The 11,462-nt window shown below is 43.6% G+C and overlaps 1 protein-coding gene across 3 annotated transcripts in view; it reads right to left on the minus strand.

The window, feature by feature from the left end:
* Positions 1–11,462, minus strand: part of LOC127452416 (protein Jumonji-like) — an 80,264-nt gene that overhangs the window by 19,978 nt on the left and 48,824 nt on the right. For all 3 annotated transcript variants that reach the window (XM_051717828.1, XM_051717830.1, XM_051717829.1), the window contains exons 7-13: positions 10,297–11,341; positions 6,751–7,229; positions 4,915–5,007; positions 4,676–4,794; positions 4,480–4,550; positions 4,165–4,279; positions 3,932–4,037 (exon numbers count right to left, since the gene is read on the minus strand). In XM_051717828.1, coding sequence (XP_051573788.1) covers positions 3,932–4,037; positions 4,165–4,279; positions 4,480–4,550; positions 4,676–4,794; positions 4,915–5,007; positions 6,751–7,229; positions 10,297–11,341 — 2,028 coding nt within the window. The remainder of the gene's footprint in view (positions 1–3,931; positions 4,038–4,164; positions 4,280–4,479; positions 4,551–4,675; positions 4,795–4,914; positions 5,008–6,750; positions 7,230–10,296; positions 11,342–11,462) is intronic.

Genomic DNA, 11,462 nt, shown 5'->3' on the forward strand with positions numbered 1-11,462 from the left:
CAAAAATGCATTCTGGTGAGCATCCGGCATCAAGATTGGTTCGCGGCGGTAGACCTGAAGGATGCGTACTTCCATGCCTCGATTCTTCCTCGACACAGACCCTTCCTGCGGTTCGCGTTTGAGGGTCAGGCGTGTCAGTACAAAGTCCTCCCTTTCGGCCTGTCCCTGTCTCCTCGCGTCTTTATGAAGGTCGCAGAGGCTGCCCTTGCCCCGTTAAGGGAGGTGGGCATTCGCGCTCTCAATTATCTCGACGACTGGCTAATCCTAGCTCACTCTCGAGATGTGTTGTGCGCGCACACAGGGACCTGGTGCTCTCACACCTCAGCCGACTAGGGCTTCAGGTCAACTGGGAAAAGAGCAAGCTCCTCCCGGTTCAGAGCATCTCTTTTCTCGGTTTGGAGTTGGACTCCAAACGCGCGCCTTACGAATGAGTGCGCCCAGTCAGTGCAGGCCTGTTTGAAGGCGTTAAAACAGGGAACAGCGGTTCCACTGAAACCTTTTCAGAGGCTCCTGGGGCATATGGCATCCTCGGCGGTGGCCACCCCGCTTGGGTTGATGCATATGAGGCCGCTTCAGCACTGGCTCCAGACTCGAGTCCCGAGATGGCCATGGCACCACGGGACACACCGTGTGGCCATTACGTCGGTCTGTCACCGTCTTTTCAGCCCTTGGACTGACCTCTCATTCCTACGGGCAGGTGTTCTTCTAGAACTGGTCCCCAAGCGCGTCGTGGTCACGACAGACACCTCCAAAACGGGCTGGGGCACTGTTTGCAATGGGCACACAGCCGCCGGCCTCTGGACGGGTCTGCGACTGCAGTGGCACATCAACTGCCTCAAGTTGTTGGCAGTTCTGCTCGCCCTGCGGAGGTTTCGGCCGTTGATCCAGGGCAAGCACATGTTAGTTCAGACAGACAACACGACAATGGTAGCATATGTCAACCACCAAGGTGGTTTGCGATCTCGTTGTATGTCACAACTCGCCCGCCGTCTCCTCCTCTGGAGTCAGCAGCACTTCAAGTCGCTGCAAGCCACTCACATCCCGGGCAACCTCAACACTACAGCGGATGCGCTGTCACAACAGGTTACCCTCAGGGGAGAGTGGAGACTCCACCTTCAGGTGGTCCAGCTGATTTGGAGTCGATTCGGCAGGCACAGGTGCACGCCTCCCAAGAATCCTCCCCACTGCCCGCTCTGGTACGCCCTGACCGAGGCCCCCCTTGGCATAGACGCGCTGGCACACAGCTGGCCCCCTGGCATTCAAAAATATGCGTTTCCCCCAGTGAGCCTGCTTTCACAGACCCTGTGCAAGGTCAGGGAGGACGAGGAGCAGGTCGTCCTGGTAGCACCCTACTGGCCCGCCCAGACGTGGTGCTCGGACCTCACACTCCTCGCGACAGCTCCCCCCTGGTGAATTCCCCTGAGGAAAAACCCTCTTTCTCAGGGAAGGGGCACCATCTGGCACCCGCGCCCAGACCTCTAGAATCTCCATGTCTGGCACCTGGATGGGACGCGGAAGACCTAAGCTGTCTCCCACCTGCGGTGGTAGACACGATCACTCAGGCTAGGGCCCCCTCTACGAGGCGCCTGTATGCCTTTAAGTGGCGTCTGTTCGCTAAGTGGTGTTCTTCCCGTCAGGAAGACCCCCAGAGACGTGCAGTCGGATCAGTGCTTTCCTTCCTGCAAGAGAGGTTGGAAGGGAGGCTGTCCCCCTCTACCTTGAAGGTGTACGTTGCCGCCATAGCAGCACACCATGACGCAGTCGACGGTAAGTCCTTAGGGAAGCACGACCTGATCATCAGGTTCCTAAGAGGTGCCAGGAGGCTGAATCCCTCCAGACCGTGCCTCGTTCCCTCATCGGACCTCTGTAGTTCTTCAGGGTCTACAGAGAGCCCCCTTTGAGCCTTTGCAGTCAGCCGAGCTTAAGGCACTCTCCTTGAAGACTGCCCTCCTGACTGCGCTCACTTCCATCAAGAGGGTAGGTGACCTGCAAGCGTTCTCTGTCAGCGAAACGTGCCTGGAGTTCGGTCCAGGTTACTCTCATGTGATCCTGAGACCCTGACCGGGCTATGTGCCCAAGGTTCCCACCACACCTTTAGGGACTAGGTGGTGAACCTGCAAGCGCCGCCCCAGGAGGAGGCAGACCCAGCCCTGTCGTCGCTGTGTCCGGTGCACGCTTTACGCATCTATTTGGATCGCACACAGAGCTTTAGAATCTCTGAGCAGCTCTTTGTCTGCTTTGGTGCACAGCGGAAAGGAAGCGCTGTCTCCAAGCAGAGGATCGCCCACTGGCTCATTGACGCCATAACTATGGCATATGTCGCCTAGGACATGCCGTCCCCGGAAGGGCTACCAGCCCATTCTACAAGGGGTGTAACGGCTCCATGGGCCCTGGCCAGGGGTGCCTCTCTAACAGACATTTGCAGAGCAGCAGGCTGGGCAACACCCAACACCTGTGCAAGGTTCTACAACCTCCGGGTGGAACCGGTTTCGTCCCAGGTAGTGGCACGCAACACAAGCGGATAAGCCCGGGATAGCTGGCCGGGTGTATCGCTTGCACATAGCGCCTTCCACCTCCCTTGGAGCTGAAGACGTGCACCATTAATTCCCAGTAGTGTTCACAGACTTTGTTCCCTGGTTGACTTCCTCCGAGCCCTGTGGCAGTCGAGTTTTCGGAGAGACTCGCTGCCGGCCCAGTACACGCGCTAACTAAGAGCCCTGTTCTGGGGTAGGTGCTCCGCATGTGGCGGTTCCCTGTAAGGCTAACCCCATGCGATCTATATCTTCCGCTAGTTCGTTTCCCCGCTGGAAAACTGCATCTTCTTTGGGCAGAGCCCCTCTGCCCCAGTCTCCATGTTTGTAGTAACTCCTCCCCCATTGGGCAGGATCTACCTTGAAGGCTCTCCACATGGTTGGAAAGACCATGTGACGTATTTTTCCACTTCAATATCCCCCCTCTCTTTGGGCGAGGTGTGGTCTCCGCGGTGTCTTCCCCTTGGGAGGGACACCCCCCGACTAGACCTGGCGGCCCAGTTGGATAATCCCCCTTGTTTTTAGGGAGTGGGAAAAGAGAAGGGGAAAAGAGGCCACGACTGGGTTAAGCCTGTCTCTATCTTTGGGTAGTCGACTTGTCCCCAGAAAGGGCCATTCGACATTCATAACTGTGTCGGGGGAGGTTACATGTCGACCTGGTGTGCTGGCTATGAGGCACACAGCAAGTCTGCCCACCACACACCGCCAGTTCACGTAACACCGTTCAGCCTTGTGGCGTTTTGAATAGGGACCCCTAGTGTCACTACATCGACACCAACATCGAGTGAGTGACAGATAAGGAACGTCATGGTTACTGGTGTAACCTCCGTTCCCTGATGGAGGGAACGAGACGTTGTGTCCCTCCTGCCACAACGCTTAACTACCTGCTGAAATGGCCGGACCTTTTATTGGCTCCTCAGCATAAAACCTGAATGAGTGGTTGCATACCAGCTCCTTTTATACCCGTATGTCCGGGGGAGTGGCATGCAAATAACACTCGCCAATTTTCATTGGCCTTTTATCAAAGACCAGAGGTGTCTCGGGCTCCCAAGAGTGACCCCTAGTGTCACTACATCGACACCAACGTCTCGTTCCCTCCATCAGGGAACGGAGGTTACACCAGTAACCATGACATTTTATGTAAAAAACTATATCAAAAGAAGCTGAGACCTTCCTTTTTACTTTAGTGCATAAAACTCAACATGTGATTTTGGGTCAATGCAACTCAAACTGATGGAGCAGGTTACTTGTACAAAATATATCAATATGCATCCCATGGAAGAAAGTCATACTGGTTTGGAATGACATGAGTGAACTATTCCTTATATTCAGTGAATTTAATCCGTAACCTTATACCTAAACAGTGCAGAAGTATAAAAGAGCCAGTGGTCTTCTCTTACCATAATGTTCCTCTCAAGCATTTCCAGCCCTGGAGTTCCATTAGCCTGTAGCAGTGCGTGTGCTATTTTGTCAAGTTTTGATTTCTCTTCAGCTGGAATACAGTACCTTAAGGAAAGGACATATTTGCAGAAATATGAGATGCAATACCACTTTGCTCAGTTTGATGAATTTATACCAGATAAGAAACAACAGCGAATGTCTTCAATAAATATGAAGCACTTTAAACTCTTACCAAATGCAATCAGCACCAGTGTGTAGGTAATCTATATACGGAAGGCTGTTCTGGTCCCGACACCAGCATGAGGTAGAAAAGACCATGCCTATGTTCAGCCAGGGGATGGTCACTCCTTTAAAAAAACACAAACAGGTGGTCAGTATCGAACACATACTGCAGCACAGATCCAACAGCTTTGCAAGCTGATAAAAATATACACACAGTTTTGAAATATCTAGAAGTATGGAAATATGATTTAAGCCTTGGTTATTAGGTTTTATTTTATCCATGAGATTTTGTTTTTTCAGCATTTCAGAAAAAGAGAAATATCACCTGGCACAGCACCAAGATGACGTAAGATGAATCCTGAGTTATTGGAAAGGACAGTTAGATTCCATCCATGCCTTGAGAACAAGACCAAACAAATTAGAGGAATATAAACAATACTTTTGTATGCATAAAAACAATAAAAGTTAAATAAAAACCACAGAATAGAGATGCACTATGTATCTTTTTCTTTCTATCTTACTTTGAAAATGGCTCAGACTTGCCCACAGGAAATCCACTTCCATGTGTCTTTGTATCAACCCTCCCACAATGCACAGCAACATGGCATTCCTTTTCCTCGACCAATCTCCAGTACTCTTTCTGTAATAACATTTCAACAGGAACAGGAAGGATAGTTCAAATGTGGACATGTAAACTCATCAACGAAAGCTTTATGAAGATAGCTTGTTATGGTAACACACACTTAACATGAAGATGTACCTCAATTTCAGCGGTGTCTGGCTCTTTGCTGAAACACATGTTCATGGTATTCCTGGCTGCCCTGTAGAATGTTGTTAGAGAGAATGATTTCCCCTGAGAAAGACAAGAACAAGCAGTTAGATGAACTAAATGTATCCCTTCTACAGACTGTCAGCAAACACTGAATGTCAACACCAAAGGATTATGTTTAGAAACAACAGGGCTATACACAGATTGAGTGTAATTTCTTTAATTTAATCTTTTTTGCTTGTTTGTTTAATTTTGATTTTATGTTATTTTTTTATGTGTATTAGTAATGATGCCAAGAAAAAAAAAAAAAGAAAAAAAATGAATTGAGAATGATGGTCTTCAATATTAATGTGGCACATAGACATACACTGAGCAACTCTTTATAGTTTAAATACATGACCACTTGTCTATTTTTCTATAATTGGGTGACATTAGAATTTCTATGTATGTATATGTATATTTTGTTTATTTATGAATATGGGTCAAGAACGTGGTGCTCATTTTTGTCCGGATTCGAAAGTTATTAAAAAATACATGAAAGATTCAAGTCACACAAAACAATTAGTGGAATACACCTCTATGAACATGCTTTCATTATTTTGTATTGAAAGTTTTATTGATATTTTTTTCTGGGGCTTAAAGTAAAAAAATATCTAATGTCCAAAAAACAAAAAAACAAAAAACAAAACAAATAAACACACACACATATTAAAAGGCTAATTAAAGCTGAAGTAAAAAAAAAAAAAAGGAATAATCTTTTATTTTACCCAGTCAGGTAGCCATTCTGTTGTCATGTGACTAAAGTTTAGATATGTAGATATTTTTATGAAAAGGCCTTTTGTTCAGGTTAAATGGAGTAAACTTAGAAAACATCTTGATATTCATGAATATAATCTTTAACCTTAAAAATATGTTTGGAAACATTTTTGAAATTAATGATTAAGGTATGTACACACATGTATTCAAGGTGCAAGGAATTTTAATATCTTCTACTTCTAATATCTTCTAATATCTATATCACAACCAGTAGTGGTTTTAACCACCACGCAAACCACGCAATTGCATGGGGCTCCGGACGTCGGGGGGTAGGGGGCCCCAACCCCGGTAGGAAAGCTCCGTAAAAAAATGCTTGAGGGGTGAAGTAGTAGGTTTTGCACACACACACACACACACACAAAAAAAAGAAAACAAAAAAAATTATGTAAAAATATATGTAGGTAAATATTTTTATTTATTTTTTATCACTGTATTGTGGAAAAACTGGAAAACATGCATTAATTATCTTTAACAAGATTTTTATTTCATTAAACATTTTGAATGTACTTGGCTACAATGTTTGATAGGATGAATTTAAAATTATGATTTAAAATAAATTTTATGTAATTATGTAATCATTTTCGACTGGGTCGGATGCTTGGGGTGTCAGAAATCGTAAACCCGCCCCTGTACACTATTAAACATTTTTAATCATTAAATCTTTTTTTTTTGTTGTTGTTGTTGTTTTTTTTTTTTTTTTAGATGTATTATAAATGTTTTTTTTAAAAATGTATAAAATCAACATGGACACAAATATTGAATTTCTATGAACTTGATACTTGATACTTGTGTATTAAACTAATGTGTTTTTTTTTTCTTTAATTTTTCGAATTTTTATCATCTCAGACAACCTTATTTGTCAACGACCCCTCTATGTATTAACTATGAATCAAGACTACTTGTTGTAAGCCTTGTTGGGCAAGTCTTAAGAATTTTAACATTGGTCACAAAAAAATAATAATAATAATGTAAACCAATATATTTATGTACCAACAAATTTGAAAACTGTACCCTGTATATGCACTTTTGTTGTTCACTTAGCACCCCCTCTTCCATTCCTCTCTTCTCTAGTCGTCTCTTCCGGCTGCTCTTCGCTGTGGGGTCCAACTCTCGCAGGTGCTCACGTGCTCCGCTCCTGTGCAACGCTCCATTCACCAACCCATTTTTGGGTTCGCAGCGTGGAAGCAGCAGAGCGGCATGTTGGGATATGTCTCCCTGGCCCTCTAGGGGCCCACTTTTTCTCTCCAGGGTCTCCTTTTCCATCAGCACTTCCTTCTCCAACTGAGCCCTCTGGGCTGGTGATAGGGAGTCATAGGAAAGCAGGTACTGGCAGTACGCCTCCTGGAGCTTGGGCAGCCGATCTTGAGCAGAGCGTGGGATGCCCAGCAGATCTGCAAGCCGGCCCCATGTTTTCAGGTCTGTCACCTGCTGCATGCCCCCCATTTCATTTAGAAGCTGAAAGAATCGGGCCAGGTCCAACTCACACCCGCCTAACAGGAGGCAAAAAGACAATGAGAAGGGAGAAACATGGCAAACATGCCTAAAACATGGAAAAATAGTTGAGATTATGTGAAATAACATATATACTAAATAACAAAGTGGATACATATCCATTTGCTGAAAGGTTTTTATTTTTGTTATTTGATGGGTCTGCAGGGCCGTTTCTAGCTATAAGTGGTATAAGCAGCCGCTTAGGGCCCCTGAGCCACAATGGGGCCCGCAAAGCAATGTCGTTTTAAAAAAAAATTTATTTGATTTTTCTATTTCGATTTTTTAAATATACCAAAAGCTGCGAGTAAGACTAAGGCACCTGTCAAGGTTAAAAAATGTATAGGGGGCCCCCTTGTGGCCAGAGAAGGAAAGGAGAATGTAACTGCAAGGAGAGAGTTGAAGCTAGGGTTTTTCGTCTTCATAATGTGCACCTACAAGTTGGGAGCAGAAAAAATGAAAAAGAGGATAAGAGACACAGCCAGACCACTGTAAGATATTAATGTAAGCCAGCTACCTGGCTAGATGGTGTTTGTTTGTTGTCATGCATTAAATTGCAACAATTTGGTAGCTAAAGTTTTGCAGTTGTGTCCTATTTTTCAAAAGAACATGTTTTCAGACATTTCTGCTAGCTATAGGTGTAGACATTGGACATAGTGTAGCTAGCCAAGATTAGCTCATAGACTCTACGCTATCTTCGTTTCAGTTAGTTAGCTATCTAGCTGATGGTAATTGCAGTAGACGGTAGAGTATTCAATCAACCAAATTTGTCTTGTCTGCATTATTTTCAGGTGCCATGTTGAAATATTTAGGTGCAGCAAAGGCAGCTGGGAATTTAAGAACACAAAGTCCTTGTCAGTAGCCAAGTAATATGTTATCATTACGGTGGCCTCCAAGTAGGATTTAGCTTAGGGCCCCCATATGCTCAGAAACAACCCTGTGGGTCTGTATAATATTTTTGTGCTTAAATATGTTTAACAACATATTTTTTATTGAGTTTTATCATTTATTATTTGTATTATGAAATGTAACAGGATTATTATTTACTACTCCTGCTTATATAATGATTTGAATGAAACCAACAATGTTTTGTGAATGTGAAAAGCAGTCCAAATTTACTATCCCTTCATGGACAAAAACAGTATATTTAAAACCAATTTCGATTCAAGCATGTATCCAATGATCTTTTTACTTCATCCACAAGACATTGAAATGCTGTTTCTTTAATTTTGCTTCACTTTTGTCTCTAAATGTGTGTGCACATACCCCATTAGTCACAAGCATTCTAATGGCTCATTTTAGTGCCAGCCTTGTCTTTGCAGGGCACAACATGGTCACTATGTGAGTGACACTTAGAAACTAGAGAAGGATTCAAGGTTGACAAGAAGAAAGCAGTGCTGTCTGGCATCGACAAGATGATTTTCCCAGTCACCAAACTACAATACTGAGCTACTGGCTCTGTGACAGCTCAGATGTACTGTCCGTCCTGGCACGAGCTGGGTAATCAATCCAAATTGGACAGGTCAGCCACTGAATGACCAACAGATGTGTGCACTTAAATAGAATAGTTCACCCAAAAATCATCCTACTCATTATTCACTAATAATCTAAACCTTCACCGAAGTTCAAGTCTAGCCCAAGTCTGGATCTCATCCAGAATTAAAGAATGGTGTGTCACATTCAGTTGCAACACATGTGAAAACCAATATAGTTTGGCGTCAGTGATGTTGACATGCCATTTTTTTAAATCTGGATGTTGACTAGTCTCAATCTGCAGCAGAGATTATCAGTGTATAATGATTTAAGTTTTGGTCTGTTTTTCACAAAAAGCTATTGTATGGCTTCAAAAGACTTGGAATAGACTCCTTTTTGGAGCTTGACAGATGTGGTCAATATTAACTTGTTGTATAGCAAGAGCTGTAAATATTCTTAAAACAAAATCTACTTTTATGTTCTAAAGAAAAATAACACCATTCAGGTTTGAAATGGTAAATAATGACAGAAATTTCCTAACACACTAATCTGATATACTTCAACTGAGGATATAGTAGCATGAATTTGACAGACAATTTAAATGTGATATGGGTCAATATTATTGTAAATAAAAATAGCAGACCCTCTTTAATGTGCATGCCACTAAAAATGCCATGCAGTTAACTAATTGTCAAATCTGTTGGTCCCACAATGTAATTAGACACCTTTAATAATCTAGAAATTGCATTAGAAATTGCAGAAGATACCAACACATTTTGAAAAAAGAAGTCTGTTAAGTTTTAAACTATAAATGATGCTTAAAATGTTCAAAATGAAGATACAAGGTATTTGGACACTTTCTGGTTATCAAACATTAGTGGAACATGTCCATAATTAATGTGATGAACTACACTTGTGGTTACTCTGCACCAGTGTCAAAAATGAACTTTTTACATTATGGGACAACATACGAATTTTCAGGGATTTTTTTATTTTATTTTATTTTTTTATCTTTGAGAGCATATTTTTTTCAGACCTTTTTAAATAAACTCTAAAAATAATTAAGTAATACTTAATTGATATATTAATACAAATACTCAAGATTGAGAATTTATTACCTCTTACACTACGAATTAAATCAACATTAATTCACATGTTATGCCATAATTTGTATAATTAGGAGAACTACAATAGAGTGTAATCAGATGTTACACTTTTTTTTTTTTTTTTATTTACTACGAGAGCATTTTTGCTCCCACATTTTTAATTTCAGGGGCATTTTTGTTATTTTTGATGGCAGTTTTGGCCTCAGCCCTACTAAATTTCTAACCCTGCTCTGCACGTATGTGAACTTGAGAGGAACTGACTTCATGCATCAACTAAAAATCACCTTAAAACCAACTGGTTAAAAGTAATTGCAAAAAGTGCTCAGAAAAGTGAAGCAAGTGCTTGCAGATGCCACTTGGTTTGATATTTTTTAAATACTGCAATGAAATTCATACATTTTTCAGTGTGGGTGTCCAAATACTTTTTGGAGCCACTGTATGCCTACTAAAAAGTTATGAATCTCAAGCAATACTTCATACTTGTCCATACCTATGAGTGGAGGCTCCTCCATATTAATGCCTTGTGTCCGTAAGTGTTTTCTGATACAGGCCAGTTGCTGCACGTTCGGGCCCCAGCGTCTGCCCAGCTTGTGCACGTGCTGCACGTAAGAGACAAAGCGCATCTCCTCTTTAAGCTTACACTCTGGACGCCAGCCCACTGGCGGAACAACGCGGTACAACCCAAATAGTTCTGCGTGTCCCCGCACAAACTCCATGTAAGTCAGAGGGTCATGGAACTCTCGTGTGCTTGGATAGAAAACCGGAACCTCTGTTATCTCTGTTACCTCAGCAACCGTGCCTCGCCTGCCTCGCTCTTTGTCTGTAGCACCTTTAGGCTCAACTAGTTTGAGGGGCTCGGTCACATCAGAAGGATCGACTTGTTTTCGAGCATTATTTATTTTGGGGGATAAAGATAATTTGGGGGAGTTGGCTGGTTTCAAAATGTCTTGTGTTGAGGTAGTGGGGCTGTTCTTAGCCTGAATGGCGGCTTTACAGTGCATCTGTTTGGTGAACATGAGCTTCCCCGCAGAAGCCCGTTTGGGTCTTCCAGTCAGTTGCGGTTTCACCTTTTTACCATGGCTACCGGGCGCTGGTGTCTCCTGAGCTGCTTTCCTACTGCGGGTCTCCAAGGGAATGACTTGCACTTTGACCCTTTTGACCTCAACCTCTGCTCTAACCCCGGCCATCTCCAACTGTCTTTTCGACTGTCTCAGTCCATTTCGTCTGGGTGAGAATGTGTCCGTCCTACACAGCCGCCCAGCAGTTGCTGGTGATAGCACCTGTTTTTGCATCTTGGCGTGGCTGGTTTGGGCTTTACCTGAGTTGGAGTGTTGAGGGTGTGTGTGGGTGTGGTGCGAGCTGAGTTGGCGTGTTTGTGTGCTCAGGCTGAGCTTGGCCTCTTTCAGCAGTCTGGCTTTGGTGTAAGTCACGTGGCCCTTGGGGTATTTCACAGCTTTGGTCGGAGGAGTGCGGAGATCTCTCATCTTCCTGGAATTGACAGCAGAGGCTCCCGAAGTTCTGTTCATTTTGGAGGGCTGAGGGATGAGGAAAAGAACAGAATGAGTTAATTTTGTAATTTTTAGGCTGAATTGTGTAATCGTTTTTGTTAAAAAACTTTTTCATATCCCAGCCTAATATGCAGAGACAACTATAAGT

The sequence above is a fragment of the Myxocyprinus asiaticus genome, chromosome 15, assembly GCF_019703515.2.
Source record: "Myxocyprinus asiaticus isolate MX2 ecotype Aquarium Trade chromosome 15, UBuf_Myxa_2, whole genome shotgun sequence".
Classification (NCBI taxonomy): domain Eukaryota; kingdom Metazoa; phylum Chordata; class Actinopteri; order Cypriniformes; family Catostomidae; genus Myxocyprinus; species Myxocyprinus asiaticus.